This window comes from Thunnus maccoyii, chromosome 1, assembly GCF_910596095.1.
Source record: "Thunnus maccoyii chromosome 1, fThuMac1.1, whole genome shotgun sequence".
NCBI lineage: Eukaryota > Metazoa > Chordata > Actinopteri > Scombriformes > Scombridae > Thunnus > Thunnus maccoyii.
In genome coordinates, this window is record NC_056533.1 from 37,545,648 (window position 1) to 37,564,610 (window position 18,963).

Consider the following 18,963-nt stretch of genomic DNA (forward strand, 5'->3'; position numbering starts at 1 on the left):
TATATGTATTGTCTAAACCTTGGATACAGCTGGACTCATAGTTTCTGACTGCAAATCATTTGATTTTAAATGTATAATGAAGCTGTAAATGATTTCTGGTAGCCTGAAAGTGTGTTAAATCAGAGTCTGCTGCCATCACCAATTTGCCTCCTCGGAGCTTAATAAGTGAGTAAGTGGCAAATAATCTACAAAGGTAATAAATAGCAAGAAAGAAAAAAACAAAACAAAACATGGAATTTGTTCAAAAAATGCTCTTTTAATAACCCCAGATCTCATACTGTGTATATATATATCTATATATATATATATAGATATATATATATACCTACATATATATAGATATAGATATATAGTAGGGATGTGCAGAGAGCCCAGTATTTGTATTTGTATCTGTATTTGTTGAGGCAGCAAAATTATTTGTATTTGTATTTGAATAAGTGCTCATGAGGCGTGTGTCAGTAGTTCAGCTTTATCTCTGGGGAACACTCAGAACAACTCCGGGACTGATGTCCAAATAAGGAAATGTGCGTCACATAGCAGGTGGATGTGACTCCCCTTGTTGAGACCTGCTGATAGACGTCACAGCGGAGCAGAGGAGAGACAATGAGATAGTGATGTAACCGACCTGCTCGCTGGTATTTGACATGGTTTATTTTTCTTCCCAAAAACAAATAATTTTTGAAATATTTGTATGAAACAAATATTTGTAAGAAAAACCCCACTATTTGTGCTTTGCCGAATAATGTTTTTGTATTCGGGCACACCCTTAATATACATATATATATATGTGCACACCCTTTAACAAGCAAAAATTCAGGCTGAGAGGAGGGTTGTTACCTTATTTGGGATCACATCCACTTGAATCCTCTCTCAACCTTAACAATCTATACGTCGTCTTGCAGTACTATCTGTGTCAACTATTTAAAGATCATAATGTCACTGCAAGCACTTATTTAGTTACGGGGGATAATATAAAACAAAAATAACCCACCAAGTTAAAAAAAAGTATCATTTACACTAATTCTGACTTTTTGATCATAAACTTTCGACTATAATCAAAAGGATTCAAGAGCAGTAAACGTTTTATTTTGGATTTGTCATTTTCAGGCTGATCCCTCATACGTACCTGACAATATATTAATGCTCACGCCAGCATTGTATAAATCCACTAACACAAGATCAGCTGTATAGATCCTGAAAAAAAAGTCTTATTTCCAAGTATTTTGTCAACTTCAATCATTCAACTTGTGAAAGCTTACGCCTAAAGCCTCCACAACATGCACGAAACTCAGCATTATGTTGTATAAAAATAATCACAATCAATAGAAGAACCTTTAAATCTACTGACTTAATCACACAGACCAGCCGACACCTCTGGAAACCGACCAATCGGTTCCCGCTGGACGAGGCATTGATCATTTCTCTCGGCCCTAATCGGCCCAGGATTGTCCCAGTGTAAACATAAACTTTCATCCTCTCGGCAACGCCGTCGTAATCCCGCGGAGGGGATTATACTGAGAGGTCATTTAGGAGGATCAAACCGTGAGGGATTTGAAATGTATCCTGGGAGAGATTCAGAAATATGCGCCGGGCGGCCGAGGGAAGAATAGGTGAGGGATGGATGGTTGGATGGAGAGGATGAATAGAGGAGCGACTCACCTATATCTGTCTCTTTGTGGTTCTTGATGAGTTCAGCGAGCTCAAAGTTCCCAGCGATAATGGCAACCTGGAAGAGAGAGAGAGAAGAAGAAGAAGAGTGAAAAGGAGAAAAATACACATGTAATTTATCTTTGCAAGGTCTTCCAGCCAGTGTGGTATGTAAACATTTAAGAGCACAAAAGATGTTTTCTCATCAGTCTTAACAAAAACAAATAAAAAACAGCACATTACACTCATATTATCATCTTTACACAGACTTCCTGTCTCTCTTAGAATTGATTTCAAACTGATATTAGTTGTTTACAAGGCTGTGAATGCTCCATATTTAGTTGACTGTCTCTCCCTCTAAAATAGCTGCTGCTTTAACTCATCAAACACTAAATGTACCAACAGTTAAGATAAAGACATATTGAGAGGCAGCGTTTTCTTATTATGAACCAAAACTGTGGATCAAACCATAAATATCCACCATACAGCCTCTGTAAATTCCTTCAGGAGACACCTTAAGGCCTTTTAAATCTTGCTATTAAGTCGTCTGTGTGCCTGATGCTTATTTAATCTCACTGAAAGTTACTTATTTCTTTTAATCTTATATGCAATTTTATTCCTATTATATGCTGCTTTACTGTATTCGAATGATTTGTTTTCCAGCATCTAATTTATTTGTTTATTTTCTAAAACAATTCAATGTAAAAACACTTTGAGCTGCATTGTATGTATTTTCAGGTGCTATAAGGCTATTATTATTAGTATTATTATTATTAAAACAGTTATTTAATGACATAAGGTGACAGAGAAAGAGATGATGTGGAATTCTGAACCTACCAATTAAACAAAACTCTCTCTATATGAAACCTTTTCCACAGAATACCTTAAAAGGTTTTAGTTTCCACAAACAGCTGAGTACTTAACTGGAAAAGATAAACTGATTTTATAAAGTACAAGAAAAAGAAAAAAAGCTGCTTCATCACAGTAATGGTCGTACTTTTCTAATCTCTTGCCAGTTGTCAGTCACTGGATTTGCTATAAAAATAAAAACTCTTTTCTTTCTAATTTGTGAAGCAGTCAGTGATTCCTCAGAGTTTCAATCTTTACGGCTTTAACCATCTGTAGCCAAGAATCTAGTAATCTATGACGGACGGACACAATCGTACACGTGTACGAGTCAAGATTCACACATGACGCAACAGCGTGCGGACAGCAAGGACATGTCAAGTCACATGTTCACATGAGATGATGTTTTAAAGTTTCCTCTTGCTTACACACACACACACACACACACAAACACATGAACACGCAAACACATGAACACACAAGCTGGACAAACTGGTGCTTTTACATTATTCAATGGTAAAAACAAGAAAACAGGCAAATGAAACAATATAAATGAATATTGAAGTAATAAATGAAAGTATAAGAAGTATTATTCTTCTCTTAAATGAGGGCTGTTTCCATAACTTTTATTATATTGTAGAGATCAACGCAAGGCTCTTCAATCAATACATATGGTCGTTCTGTTAAAGGACAGACTGGTGATTTTCTATATTTTTCTCATCATCAACAAATCTCATCTGCAAAGCCAAATCAAAAATAAATTGATCTGCTTACAAGTGTTGTGTGAGAATCCAAAACCTGATAGATCTTATTCCTCTGTGTCAATGTAGTGAAAAGTCAAGAGGTTGTGACATGTAGCACAACAAGCTAGTGAAGCTGTAAAACAGGAAGTACCACATCCAAACTCTTCATGATGAAGGAACATGTCACCCAGTGCAGCCGTGCGGCTCACTGATGTGTTTTTAATAGTTTTTGGACAACGGAGGAATAAGATATATCAGGCTCTGGATACACACACAATACTTGTTAATAGATCAGTTCAACGTTGGTTTGACTCTGCACATTTGTTGACAGCAAGAAAAATATAGAATATTGCCAACCATAACCTTTAAGCATTAGTTAATAACACATGTTCTGCTGTTTTTGGATAAACACTGATGAGAAATGAAGAAGTCAGATAATCCTCTAATGATTCATTGCAGGATTATACTTTAATAGTTGGCGTTTCCTTTAAATTAGAAACACCTGTAAGATGTGATACAAGAGCTGCATGTAATGTTCCTGATGAACCTTGTTATTGTTGTACTAGACTGCATAAAGGGTTTCTAATGTTTTGCACACCTCATTTACATAAATTGAGCAGAGGAAATATTAGAAACACCTTCCAGTGTAAGTCCATCTGATACAACAGCACCACAACACCTTGCTGACAATCTTATATACATATTTGGGCCCCCAGGACAAAAGTTTAGTGTTGGGCCCCTCCTGATCCCCCCACATACTGCCTTCTCTGCCTTGTGCACGTACACCGTCGCTTCCAAGTTCCTAGTAGGTGCAGACAAACAGCAGACAGTGTCGATTGGTGGCACAACCCCCTTTTTTTTTTAGCATTTATAAGCACTATATATCTAATAATAGGTTAATAACAAACTATAATGTAAGTAATTGCTCTTGTGGGCAGTAGAAGCTGGTGTATGAACACATGATGAATGACAATATATAGTAAAAAACAATTGCAATAATATAAAGTATGTCTTCCTAAATATATATTTTATATTATTACAACTGTTATAGTATAATTTAGACTTTAAAAGCAGTCATCAGAATGTTTCATGGTATTTTTGGTTACAGATATTATTTTGAGTATCTATTTTGAATATAAACCCGCCATTTAAAAAAACAAGATAAAAAATCCCTGAACTCTTTGTCTTTCTGCCAAATTAAAGTTATTTTAGCTGTGAAACTCTGATCAGCTGGCTTCATCACACAGAGCAGTGTGTTCTGTTTGTGTCCACCAGGGGGCAGTAAAGGGATTTATTTCCTCGTGTGCTGGTTGGAGAGGTTGTTTCTCTGTCAGTGACCCAGATCACGCTGCCTGTTGTCTTGTTGCTGCTTACAGTCGTTCCTGCAGGCGCAGAGCTCGTGGGGTGTCACAGGGTTTACAGTACGCCTCAAGTCAGGATCCGCCAGGTAAAAATAGTCGGGTTCATTTTCACTGATGTGTTGCACACACAACGCTTTAACACATACACACACATACACGTGTGCATGCGTGTGCACGCACACCTCAAGGGAAACCCAGCAGGATTATATAAGCATGCCTGCTCTGATTCCTGGAGAACAAATATCCAGGATGAAGAAAGAGAAAGAAAGGAGAGTGATGGAGAGCAGGTGTATTATTAAAGCAGAGTTGGCCTGAGTAGTAACACTCTGCTCTCCCTCCACAGCTGACCTCTTCTTCATATAAATAAAAACACCACATTTATGAGAAAAAGCACTGGGGACTCTCTAACGAAGATGTTTTCCACTCGTACGGATCCTCTTGAATGTTTCAACACGCTGCATTAATATACAATATACTGTACTTCAGTTTTTCACCCTTGTTGAAATAAAAATGCTTACTCTTAACTAAAATGTGAGTCAATAAATGTAATCCAGCTTCTACATGGTAGCAAATGTGATGCTTCCTGTGAGGGAGATGGAGGAGGAGGAGGGGACATATGAATGCCGGCTGGATCTCCCACTCACACTGAGGATCTCCCATAGCGCACGCCACGATGTGTGACAAATCTATGACAAGAGACTCTCTCTGGAGGAACCCTGATCCCAGCGCCCAGGCTTTAGCGGATGGATCGAGTAACACATCAAGACAGAGTGACAGAGTGACAGATGAAGATGTCATTTTCACTGTGACCTAAAAACTGATCGATGCGGAACTAATTCTGATTGTAAGACGTTTGAAGCGACTGTTAGAGTGGTATCAGTTTGTCTTTCTACACTATCAGCCATGCAGTGCTCTGTATCTCTGTTATTTGTGTGCATTGGACACCTGGAGGAGGTTAAGAGGATTTAGAAGATGCTTAATACTTAATGGTCATTGTTTTGTGGCCATAAAACAGCAGCTGTTTGATTTGAATTAACTCTGTCAGTTTGGTGATTTGAAGGTCAAAAGATATTTAAACATCTGGGTTAAAAAGAAAAGTTTCTTTTAGATGTCTGGGTTGCACATAATTGTTGTTTTAACAGCATTTCATTGAGTATATTTCAGTGTGTATTAAGGACCTATTCACACTAAAATATAGCCATTTAAATGCTCATGAAACAAGCGTTATGTGTAACCTTTTCAACCAAATTTAATCCACTTTTAAACTAAACATCCTGATGTCTTTTGACTCCAATCAATCAATGTTCAGCTGGTCTGCCATAATCATATCAGTGAAATTAAGTGAAGGAGATACTATGATCTGCTCCATTCATCCATCATATTATCTGAGATGCTAATGAGCAGATGTTGATGAAGCGGAGGGGATGCATGTCGTTGCTTCATCTGGGCATTGTTAAGGTTAGAGGAACTGACGCAACAGTGATGCTTGGATGTTATTTTTAGAGAGCATGTATCATGCACATTTCCTGGTCTATATTTATATTCTGGGGCTCTACTGGAATATCTTTGCATGATTTACAGTTAAAAAGCTCCTTATTTATCTTATACTGGTCCTTTATGCAGCCCCTCAGTTCAGGGATGAGCCCGCTCTGTTGTGATTGGCCAAACAATCGTTGCAGGATTTTACTTCTTTTTCTCCTGTAAAAAAAAATCTCAATCTCTCAAATACATCTGTACATGTTTGAGCCGCAATCCAACCTGAAATACGTAAGCGGACAACGTGAACAACCTGTGGAACAAATTTAGCAACAACCTTAGCAACAACCTTAACAACCAAGGCTACAGAACAGATGTCGTTTGTGAGCATGTGCGAACAATCTGACGTCAGTTTGATGGAGAAGAACAAAGCGTTCAGAGCAGGCTCAACCCTGGCTTTTATCATGCAGGAAGCACTTTTTACAAATGCTCACTTCATGTTGTGGAACTTTGACCATGTTTAACATCTGACATTATAACATAACAATTTAAAAAAAAGCATGCTGTGTCCCCTTTAAAGCTGTATTGATTGATCTTTGGCCACTAGGGGTCAGGAGAACAATGTGACTGACAGGTTTAACATATTACTTCATCAAGTTGTTATAACTACTGTGGTAGCAAATAGTGCTTAGTTACTATTCAAGCAGAAACAGATTTGATGTTCAAGGAAAAAGAAAGTTTATAAAAACTTGGGTTTTATTATCGTAGCTCTGGACATTGGTTCTGTCAGTTATGATAAAATCAAACTCACCAAAGTAACTGTTCAGATCCCTGAATGTGTTCTGTGACATTGCAAAATAAAAACTACTGTAGGAAACAAACACAAGCAGTCTGACAGTTAAACTGTGTGCTTACAACTACAGTAAGTACAGTCGGTCAAAGGTCAGTGGACAGTTTGGGTGATAATCTCACTGTTCATCTTTGTTTTCTACTCCAAGTAAGTTTGACTAACATGAAGGTTTGTTTCCAACCTGTCTGATCGTCTGTTTGTCCTTCTTGTCCCTTCTGACCGTTTTTTTGTGACGATAGACCTGATAGAACTGGTCAAAACTACAAAAATATAACCTGAGTTATATCTAGTTTTCAATAACTCAAATAGAAAAAGGCTCATAAAGGATCAGAAACCAGAATTTTTATTTCACAAAATATCTGCTGATTAGTTTTTCATACAATTAGGGGAATGATCAGTGTCAGTCTAATCACTGATTGGCCAAAAATGACTCTATAATGTGTTTGTTATACTTGTTAGTAAGTAGCCTAAAGAGGGAGATGACATACTTAGTGTTGCTTTGTTACTCTACACACGATTTATGTCAATACAAGCCCACTTATTCATGTTCATCTAACGGATGTATGTCAGTTCAGTTGGCGTCAACAGAGTGAAACATCTTCTCTACACTGAAAATCAAAGTAAAACAGCAGCCTGATATCCATCACGAGCCTCTGGAGTATTTTGACACATGTGACTGACGGCTGCATTTCACATCATCTCCCGTCAACATGGTGAGAATTACTGCACTGTAACAGCATAACCGGCACCAAAACAAGCCTCTGGAGGGACGAGAGAGAGAGCGTCCATCACTAAAACAGCAGTGGACAGGAAGTGATGAGCTCCACATGGAGTCACTGGCAGTCGCCGTGTTGTCTGAATGAGGCGTTCACTGAAGCACGGACCTTTGGGTGCAGGATTGCATCCTTATCAACCAATCTTGTTACTTCATTTTATTTCTCAACGTCTCTCTGCACTGAATCCAAATGCTTAAAGGAAACCAAGGAGATTGTTTCAGTGAAAGTTGATTTAAGGTGAGGCGTTCAAGTTTCATTTTAATTGATGAAGTATGTTAAGGAAACCAGGTAACCGATACGCAACGGGAAACACAGTCACAATTTATCCCTCATTATCATTCCACCGCCCACCTTCACCAACCACTACTGCCATCACCACCATCACCGCCCCCACATCGATTCTTTTCCTGTTCTCCCCTGGTTGTCATGGAGACAAATGGTTGTGTATAACACAGAAGAAGAAGTCAGGAGGGGATGGTGGGGGGGAGATGGGGGGATGGGAAGGAGATGGAGTGAGCTGCTCTAGCTGAGTAGAACATCAGCAGCAGGCAACAAGTCTGCCAGATCCAGGATCAATGAAGAACAGAAGACAAGATGGAGAAAAGACCTAATGGTTCTCACTGAGGTCGGAGAGCTTGGCGGCTTTTTTTGCAATTAAAGTGAGGTTTGATATATTAATTACAAACTTAACATGCTGATCAAACTGTAATTTTGTCCACTGAGTCGGTTTTTAACTAAAGGGGATCTACAAAAGACAGAGGAACATTAGTGATAACTAATTATTCCAGAAGAGTTCAATAAATGTTAAACTGTTCACTTTGAATTGAAGGTTTACACAAAATCATCAGGCCTATTTACTGCTGACGAGCTATGAAGGATATCCTCAACATTTTGGGGAAAACACTTATTCGCTTTCTTGCTGGAAGTCAAATAAGAAGATCAATACCACTCTCATGCCTGTGTGTTTAGTTCTGTATGGAGCTAAAGCTAAACTTCCTGGAGTCTTAAGCAGGACCAAGACAAGAAATTATTTTGAAATCTATGAGCCACAGCAACCTTCAACTGGGTGGTGGTACCATTAACTGAACTAATATCATTTCACACAGACCCTTCATAACGATTATCACATAATTATCACATGTGAGACTGTTCGGCCTGTGTGAGCTGCTGTAGTAATGTGGGTGTATCAGGAAAAAAAAAAAAAGACTAAACTTGCATAAATAGATTTTTTTAGCCTCTTGGGGAGCAACGCAACAAGCTGTAAACACAACACTGACATATCATGACATTATAGCCTTGATATTGCTAATGTGCTAGCAGGCAGTTGCTGTAGTCTGCTGGTCGCCTGGTCGATTAGTTGGTCGATATGCTCGTCCGACTAAATTCTCATTGGTCGAATAATCTCCGTGTTACTTTCATAAGGAGAAAAGTGCTACATCAGTAGCTTTCCAGGAGTAATCCATTATTTCCTGCTGCAGGAGGGACAGACTAACAAATTACCTGGGAATTCAAAACACCCCGTTGTTTTCCATTCATATATCAATATCAATATCCATTCATTCGGAAATCGATAGCGTTTGGGAGTCTCTGTGCAGTGCTATTCCGGTGCGTGAGTCAACCTTCGTGGTTGCCTTGGAAACTATTGGTAGCGTGGCTCCGTTAAGGAGTATGTTTGCGTAGCGAGCGGAAAAGAGCGAGGGGCAGAGAAGTGATGGTGGATGCGAGGTTAGTAGTAAGTTGTCAGTCTGGCAGTAAATGTACAGTACAGACTACAGTGTGTCAGTTAATAAATGCTAAAAGTCACGTCTGCTGTTTCCCCAAATGCTGGAAAAGTAAAGGAGGTTAGCTCCAAAGTTAGCAACAATGGGTTAGCCTAACCTGAAGACACAAAACAGAGAAATGTGTGACTGCCGAGTTTACTGTGCACACGACTACTCGTCGTTGAAGAGTTGAAGATTATGTACGATTTTAGCCGACCAACATTTTCTTTGGTTGACTACAGCCCTACAGTTTAGTTTGAGGCATGTAAAAATGAAATGCTGTATATTAAAACACCCCATACAGCTGAGGAGAATAGAAAAGTCTGGTTCACACATTACACAAACACTCATTTGTTCTATTGTGAAAATACAAATATTAAATGGAGCGGCTTTGATGAATGATGCTGAGGGATGGTGAGCACAACCAAAAATATCTAGGCTTGAAATCTTCTCTTTGTTGCATGATTTTCCACTTTCACTATGTATCCCATTCACTCTGAGTCATTTTACATTAGTTCCAGGTGCTGCTGGTAATGCTAATAATTTCCACTCAGAGATTAGTAATGGAGGGATGGAGAGAAGGTTTTCCTGCTAGCATCTCTTGCGCTGTGCTTAGTAATTGTTGCTATGGCACCAAAAAACTCTGTTCAAACTGAAGCTGTTCAGTGGGGGTTTATTAAGCTGAATTGGGTTAAAATTGACTCTGCAAGCATTTACAGAACTATTTATACACTGAAGAAGATGACATGCTGTCCTGATGATGATGACCTATGGAATACCTTGACGTGGATATTTGAATACTCTGACAATACTTTGGCATATTGTACTACATGACATGTCACTGGTGGCTGTGACTCGCGGCACGTGACTCTGAATAATGAGGCAGAAAGAGTAGCAGAATGGGAAATCATGTCTGACTTACAGTATGTGCCAAAGGCGATGGGAAGAACAAGAGAATATATGGGGGCAAAGAGGGCAAGATATAAAGGGGGGGAGGGGCTAGGAAGGAAGTAGAAAATAAATATAATGAGGAGTGGAGAGAGGAATTAGATTAGAAGAATGGGAATTGAAGAAAGTGAAGGAGCGATATGAAGATAAAAATGGACTGAGAGGAAGAAGAAAGGTAAATCAAATTAGGTATTGTAGTGAGGATGAAAAGCTTAGAAGAGACACAGAGGTTAGATTGGAGAAACTCAAATGCTGCATGAGGACACAAAAAGAGCAAAAGAAGTGTTAGAGGAAGTGAAGAGTATGTGACCGACCGTCGGAGAGGATTGTTAAATAAAGAAATGGGGTTTTTTTTTATCTCTTTGAAAGCACTCTATGCAGAGAACGGAGCACTCAGAGGGGATGATGGGAGTTTTTCTGTGTTTCAGTTATGCTCAATTTCTTTCCTGTTTGTTTTATGCAACAATGGTTATCAGGCTAGGCTATGACACACACACACACACTGATCACTGATCATTATCAAATGGCCACACACCCACACAGTGTCCTAATTAAGAGCTCACGCAGCAGCGCAACGTAAGCGTGCCTCATTCAGCTGTGCCAATCGTTGTTTATTAACATTTGCACTTTCCAGTTGTTAATTTGGTTCCTAATGATGGGGAATGTGGGAGTTCCTGCTTGTTTTTAAGGGATTGTTGTTGAGACTTGGTCAAAATAAAAGCTCATATATAAAAAGGGATTCCTTCATGAGGAAGTCTAATGACCTGCTGCTGCAAATGCTTTGCACTAATAATGTTCTTCCATCTGCATCACGGCAAAATAAGTAAGTAACTTTACTTATAAAGCACCTTTCAAGGTCAAAAGTCACAAAGTTCTTCATAAAGGAAATAAAGCAGAAACATACATACAGACGTAAAACAATAAAAAATAGAATAAATAGAAAAAATTACACAAAGACAAGTCTATAGATCTTAAATCCAAAGGGAGAGAGTTCCAAAGTTTAGGAGCCACAATCTCAAAAGCACAACCTCCTTTAGTTTTAAGCCTAGAACGAAGAACAACCGGCAAACCCAGATCAGAAGACTTTAGAGACCTGCTGGTGATAATGAGCTCTATAGGTGATCACAAGAACTTCCATCTCCGCTTGAGAGACAACGGGCCTGAGCTTTGTAATGTTTCTCAGCTGGAAGAAACAAGAGTAAATCAGACACTTGACATGTTGGTCCAGAATCAGAGCCTGGTCCATAGTCACACCTAGATTTCCATCCCTTATCTTAAGGACAACACAAGGAGGGGCAGAAATAAGGATTTCAATTTTTTCTGCATTTAGCTGTAAGATCTTATCGGCCATCCAGTTTTTTAAAAGTGTTTAGCTATGTTTTGAGGTTTAAATGAGACACTATATGGTCAAAAATATGTGGACACAGTTGTCCATGCACTGTTGGCCATATAGCAAACAACTATAGAACAAAGTCGAGAAAAAAGACAAAAAACAGCAAAAAGAATCATCTTGTGTATTGGTCTTTTTAATGAATTTATTCACAATCAGTAGGCTGAACAGGCTGAATTATAAAACATGAGATGATTCTTTTTGCTGTTTTTTTAAACTATGGAGTGCCACTTTTTCCCCTCACTTTGCTCTGGAGAACATAGACCATTATTTAGAACTTATTTATCCTCCTTGCTGCTTTAGAGACTCCTCAGTTAAACAGTCATTCTTCAAATTCCTTCTATGCCCAAATCCTCCAAAAGGCAAAAAGTCCTGGTTTGGTCTAGGACCCTTAGTTCCACTGAAGCAAAATCTTAATGCATCTTAATACTGCAGCATACAATTACATGACAATACCCTCCGCGCACAAAGCCAGCTCCATAAAGATACGTTTCTCCCAGTTCGGTCTGGAAGAACTTGACAGTCCTCCACAGAGCCCTGACCTCAACCCCATCCAACACCTTCGGGATGAACTGGAACGCCGACTGTGAGCCAGACCTTATCACCGTGGCTGTCCTCACTAATCCTCTCGGGGCTGAATGGAGCAAATCCCTGCAGCCAAGTTCAAAAAATCTTGTAGAGAGTCTTCCCAGAGGAGCGAAGGCAGTTATAGCAGCAGATGGTTTTAGAATAACATGTTCAACTGTCACATATGGGTGTGTTGTTCAGGTGTACACATACTCTTACGCTTTAGTTTGTGATTCTATGCTTCTAATGCACTAAACCTTTACTTTATCTACTTCTACTTCAGTTCCTACATTTCCCAGAATGCCGACCGCTCAGAAAACAGGCATAAACTTGTTGGATTCAGCTCTTGGCTCCATGTGTAGGTGGAGAGTGCAACAGTGATAAAGATAGTAAGAGAGCAAGAGAGCGAGTTTTTCCACTCGAAAACAAGTGAGAGTCCACAGCATGTCTAGTGGCTGCTTGTTGTTCTGCTCTGTCGAGGCTTCTGTTAGCAGAAGAACTGCTGTTTGTTCCTCTTTTACAGTAGATGTCTGCCTGTATGTTTGATGAAAGCAAAATGTTGGCTGCAGAAAGTATCTCTCTTCTCAAGGAGTTAAACCATTTCCTGATACTGGTGATGAAAAAGATGTGTCTTTCATCACCAATATCTTTCAGGGCTGGGTAATAATTCAATATGATATATTACAATGATAAGATCAATATGACTGTGGTATTGTAAAACTGGTTTCCAAATTAATAATTCCAAGCAAAATGTGATGAAAATCCAACAATAGTTTCTCACGCCTGAAGAGGTTTGTCTGATGTGTTGCATAACAGTGGAGCACAGCTCATTGCATAGAGCATCCATTTGATTATTCTATGTTACTTTGCATACATTTGCTATTTTGATATATACAGTTGGGTTGATAAATTAAAGGGAAAAACTCACATAATACATCTTAATAAGATGTTGTTCCACCACAAGCCTCCAGAACATCTTAAAAGCTCCTCATCTTTAGGGATGAACACTAGTTTTCCAAAAGAGGAAACCAGTCTCACATCAACATATGTCATAGCTACGTTGGTCCGCAGCACAAAATGTATTATAGATGCCTATATATATATTTATATATATATATTTTTTAGCCTATTCTTTTCTGTTGGCCTGTGTGCACGTCACGTTTGTGTTTGCTCAAACAAAAGAAATGGCTGACATTCCTTTTATTCTCAGTGGAAAATGCAGAATTTTAAGATAGTTTTGGCATTAAAACAGCGAGCGATGTGCATTTCATTTTCATAACCATAACCGTCAGTTTTTACAAAGTTTTCTTGCAGGCTTTCTATCGTTGCTATGGTGGTTGCTAAGGACACTGCTGAATCATTGTCTTTGCGTTGTCTAGTTATATGAGCTGTTGTGTTATTTGTGTTATTTTATTTGACTGTTTAATGAGGTTCTTTCAATAAAAAAATGTAGATTAGATTGCTGTAGAGCACATCAGGAATTAATTGAATTTGAAATCCAGAGTTTGAAGCTTTGTGATTGGCTGACCAGAGGACCCGCTGTCATCACTGTCACAGTGTTAAGGTTTTCTTTTAATGATATTTTTAATATTTCTCAACACAAAAACACCAAATTGTCCTTGATAACTCAACAATAAAATAGGTTAATGTAATGTCTAACGTAGACTTTTCAACGTATGTTAACATAGAAACTACTCTGAGATCAGCTTTAATTGCAGGGAAGTTAGCGGTTTATCTACTGCAATTGTTAACATATTGGTAAGCATTAAGGAGGCAGTACTAAGTATATAGTATAATATATATATAATAGTAGTATTAATACATGCATGATGTGGCTGAACAAACATTTTGAGTCAATAAGGAACAAGCTCCTTCAACACAGTTTGAAGAGCTGAACTCCATTTCTAGAACATTAACCAAAATATCTGAAATAAACCAACGTCTTTGCTTTTTCTTAACATAGATCATCTAGATGTAATTACTAGTTCGGCTGTACTAGATATTTGATATATTCAGCAGATTTATCTTTTTATGATCCTATATTTACAACCCTACTTTGCAAACCAGAAGAACTACAACTGTGGTGCTGATTTGTATTAAGCTGCATGGAGCAGCTGTAGGGAATTGTAGTTTTTGGAAAATATTAGTGTTTTTTCTAGAATTTGAATTTGTAAATACTGAATTGAGAGTACACTGAGGAGTTTAAGGGGATGGTAAACACATTTGTGTAATTAGATTTTAAATATCTAATTGTTAAATGGGTGAAAATTAATATTAACCATATTTTACCCATATCTGACTTGCTGACTATACTCACAGATAGCTGAGGTCAAGAGCTCTCTATAACAGTTGGTCCCATGTCTGAAGTGCCTTTTGTTGCTGCTTCAAACAGGCACCGAGGTCAAGGTTCAAAGGTCAGTATTTAAAAGCAGGAGCCATGTAGAATCTTCATATTTATAGTTTGAATTTTCTCATTTCATGGACACAAGTATTCCCAGACCTAGTTTCAGAGAGCACTTTGAAGGACCAAGATATACATTGAAGCTTTTTGTTTGTTTGTTTGTTTTTTCTTTTTTAGTGGAAATAGTGACCAAAATGAGTCACCTTCAGAGATTACAATACTGCTGACAATCTCATACATGACTGCAGGCTTGGGTTAGGGGTTAGGGTTAGAGTTAGGGTTAGGGTTAGGGGTTAAGATTAGGGTTAGGGTTAGCATTAGAGTTAGGATTAGGGTTAGGGTTAGGGGTTAAGATTAGGGTTAGGGGTTAAGATTAGGGTTAGGGTTAGCATTAGAGTTAGGATTAGGGTTAGGGGTTAAGATTAGGGTTAGGGTTAGCATTAGGGTTAGGGTTAGAATTAGGGCTAGAGTTAGGGTTAGGGTTAGGGGTTAAGATTAGGGTTAGGGTTAGCATTAGAGTTAGGATTAGGGTTAGGGTTAGGGGTTAAGATTTAGGGTTAGGGTTAGAGTTAGAGTTAGAGTTAGGGTTAGGGTTAGAGTTAGGGGTTAAGATTAGGGTTAGGGTTAGCATTAGGGTTAGGATTAGGGTTAGAGTTAGGGTTAGGGTTAGAGTTAGGGTTAGGGTTAGGAGTTAAGATTAGGGTTAGGGTTAGGATTAGGGTTAGGATTAGGGTTAGGGGTAATCAAATACTGACACATGCATAGGTTACTATTCACACAACCCTGGAGATTTTTCTATATCTTTATGATTCTTGGTTTTGGGATTTTATGTCAGCATGACATACAGCAGCCCATTAGCAAATGCAAACATACAAAGAATGTGTCTTGGTGTTTGCTCCCAAAGACACAGAAGAATAAAAATAGACAAAAGTAAGGTGATAATAATAACAATGAAATAAACAAAGTATTATTAAAATTTAAAATCTATTTACAGAATGGAATAATAATAGTTTTGAAATAGGATATAAAACTTGAAATGAAATATTGACTGTACAAAGGAAACATGGGCTGTTCTGTGGACAAAGAAATGAAGTGTATAAAATATATGAAGGTGACAAGAACAAATATTAAATGTGACGTGTGCATAAATAATTAAATTATGTAACAGTGGAGGATGAATGCAACGCACAATCTAAAGTCCACTTTGATGAAATATATGAAAGTGACAAGTGCAGGGATTAAATGAGGCATGTGAAATGTAAAGTCCAATTTGATATCCCTGTCTTCATCCCGTTTACACGCACACACACACACACACACACACACACACACTCAGAGCCTCCAGGCCAGCCTAAGCAGGACAGTTGGATTGCTTTATCGGATGACGTGACTCGATATTAATTGAGGAAGACTCTATGTTTTAAGAAAGATGATTTCATACTAAATATCCTCAGCTACATATTCTTAGAAATATTAAATTAAATGAGCAGCTTCACATTTTACAATCACAGGCTATAAAAAGCCTTTTCTTAACAGAGATAGTGGCGTTTGGATTCTAGTTGCAGTCGACCGGCAGCAATTTGAGATGGAACGAAGCCCACTGACGTCAGACAGACCATAACTGTAGACGAGTTTGGTGTTTTTGTGTTGAGAAATATCATTAAAAGAAAATCTTAACATGTGACTGTGAGGAAAATACTTCCAGGCGACGGGTCCTCCGGTCAGCCAATCACAAAGCTTCAAACTCTGGATTTCAAATTCAGTTCATCCCTGATACGACGCTCTAAAATCTACGTTTTTTACTGAGAGAACATCAAACAGTTAAATAACAAATAAGATAACAGCTCAGACATACACAGAGACAATGATTCAAACAACATGCAACTACGTGGTTTGAGCGATAGCAGCATCCATAGCAACCACCATAGCAACAATAGGAAGCCTGCAAAAATCTTCGTAATAACTGACAAACTAAACATCATATAATTCACTGAATGAAGATTATGAAAATAAAATGCACATTTCTTGCAAGAAATGTTATCAAAACGCATTTTTATGCTGAAACCATCTTAAAATATGACATTTTCTCACTGAGATTAAAAAGAATGGCTGCGATTTTGTTTGTTTGAGCAGAAAGAAACTGAGCTGTCACATGATATTATGTGATATCTCGTCACCTTCCTAAAATAACGGCCCAAGTCATTTTTAGACAAAACTGATTTTTTTGCCTAAATCATCTCCTCATGATGTCACCTCTGGTAAAATCGCCCACATCCTCAGTAGAACAGATCATGTGATTCTACTCCTGTAGTATAATGGCCTATGTTAAGAGTGTGACTAAATCATCATATTGCGTAGTTATTTAGTCTTTTTATTCAGTCTTTTTAGTCAGCTAAATAGCTAAGTCCATGGAGCTAGCATTTAGCAAAGAGTGGAAAGGCTACAAGTGATTACAAGGCTTTCTCTTAACTTTCTGCCTTTTAAACAATATTTCATCTACAGTTTTGGTCTCATTTTTTCCACATTACATGATCTAATTAAAAAAGATTTGAATACCATACTGTAATCTAACAGCTGGAAATTATGTGTACAACTAAAAAATTACTTTTGTGTTTTTATTTAATGAAAATCTCAGTTGAACATAATATTAGTAATCATAACATCATTTGACCGGTATTATAGTAGCCTGTTGTGCAGTGTCTACAGGCAGCTTGTGCACTCCTAGTGGTTCATGCACACCATGATGATTATTTTGTGTTTTCTGGAAAACCTGAAAAAATGACTTGGGCCATTATTTTAGGAAGGTGACGATGTGATACATGTACTGTGGACCAACGTAGCTATCACACATTTGGATGTGAGACTGGATGTGGGGATCGTTATCTGACACGTTGCTCCAGATCTCCCAGAGGTGTTAAACTGGGCTGAGATCTGGTGACTGTGAAGGTCCGAGCATGAATGACATCATCCGGTCCTGTATGGAAACATCTGCATTTGTTCTGTTTTTCCACCCAATAAGTGTGTTTACATGCACACTAGTATCCCAGTAGTTGGGTGTTTAAAGTATCCCAGTTGTGTGCACATCATCCTGGTTGTAGAAGCGTTGATAAGCTCTTATCCTGGTTCTGAGAAACCCGAACATACTAGGATCATTCTGATGAAAATCCTGATGCTGTGGCATGTAAACACCTTATCCAGGATTCTGTCCGGTCTGTCAACTCAAGTTACATATTTGTTATGATCAGAAAAGAGCAGAAATAAAAGGAAAAGTCCAACAGCGAAAGATAAGCTGTACTTTCAGTGATTGATGATGAGGTGGATAATCTAGTGAAGTGATAAATACAGTAGAGTCCAGAGAGCCAGAAACCAAACTGAGTTCATCCTCTACTGTTGAGAAAGTTCAGTCGTAACAAAAATGACAAGACATGGCAAACAATCAGAAACCCGGATACAGTTACAATCATGTAGCCTGTACGATGGTAAGACTCACAACCTGGATACTAGCGTGCAGATGAACCACTTCATTCAGGTTTCTCCAATAATTTATGAACAAAACAGGATCAAATGACATGATTGGTCTATTTAATAGTGTTTAAAAGTGTAGACTTTTCCTTTAAATCTACAATAGAAGTGATGTTTAATAGAAAGACGTTACTGGATGTTTTCTATTTTAAGTTCCTCCTCCCTAACGGTTAATGCATAATGCAACAGAGCAGATTATTGATCCTGGATTCTTTTCTACACTGTGAAACATCACGCGAAGAGAAATGAAATCTGCACACAACATCAACAAGGAGAGCTACGCTAAATCTAGGCCACGACTGATAACCTCACACCACAGCTGAACGCTCAAACCCTTGACTAAACACCCCTGATGTGATCTCCATTCGGCCCGGGTTCAATCCCTTTATGAAGCACTCCTGCTAATGAAGCGCTCCGCTGTAGTGACTGTGGAGGACAGTCGAGGACCCTGTGGGACTGCCTTTCATAAACGCCCATCTGAATAAGGCTCTTTTGTAACTCAGGCGTAGGTTATGAGTCAATCATGCCAGCTAGGCAGCTCTTAGTGCTGCTGGGGTTTTTTTTTTTTTTTTCTTCCCTGGGATGGATGTGCTAGTGAAGCATACACACTTAAGCCATTACAAACACAAACATGCACAAGCACACATGTAATAGCAGCTGCACACACACTCAAACT

At 38.4% G+C, this 18,963-nt stretch overlaps 1 protein-coding gene across 2 annotated transcripts in view; it reads right to left on the bottom strand.

Annotated features, from left to right (window-relative positions):
- LOC121894790 (SH3 and multiple ankyrin repeat domains protein 2-like) overlaps nucleotides 1-18,963 on the bottom strand; it is a 253,666-nt gene that overhangs the window by 125,922 nt on the left and 108,781 nt on the right. For both annotated transcript variants that reach the window (XM_042407673.1, XM_042407742.1), the window contains one exon: nucleotides 1,660-1,726. In XM_042407673.1, coding sequence (XP_042263607.1) covers nucleotides 1,660-1,726 — 67 coding nt within the window. The remainder of the gene's footprint in view (nucleotides 1-1,659; nucleotides 1,727-18,963) is intronic.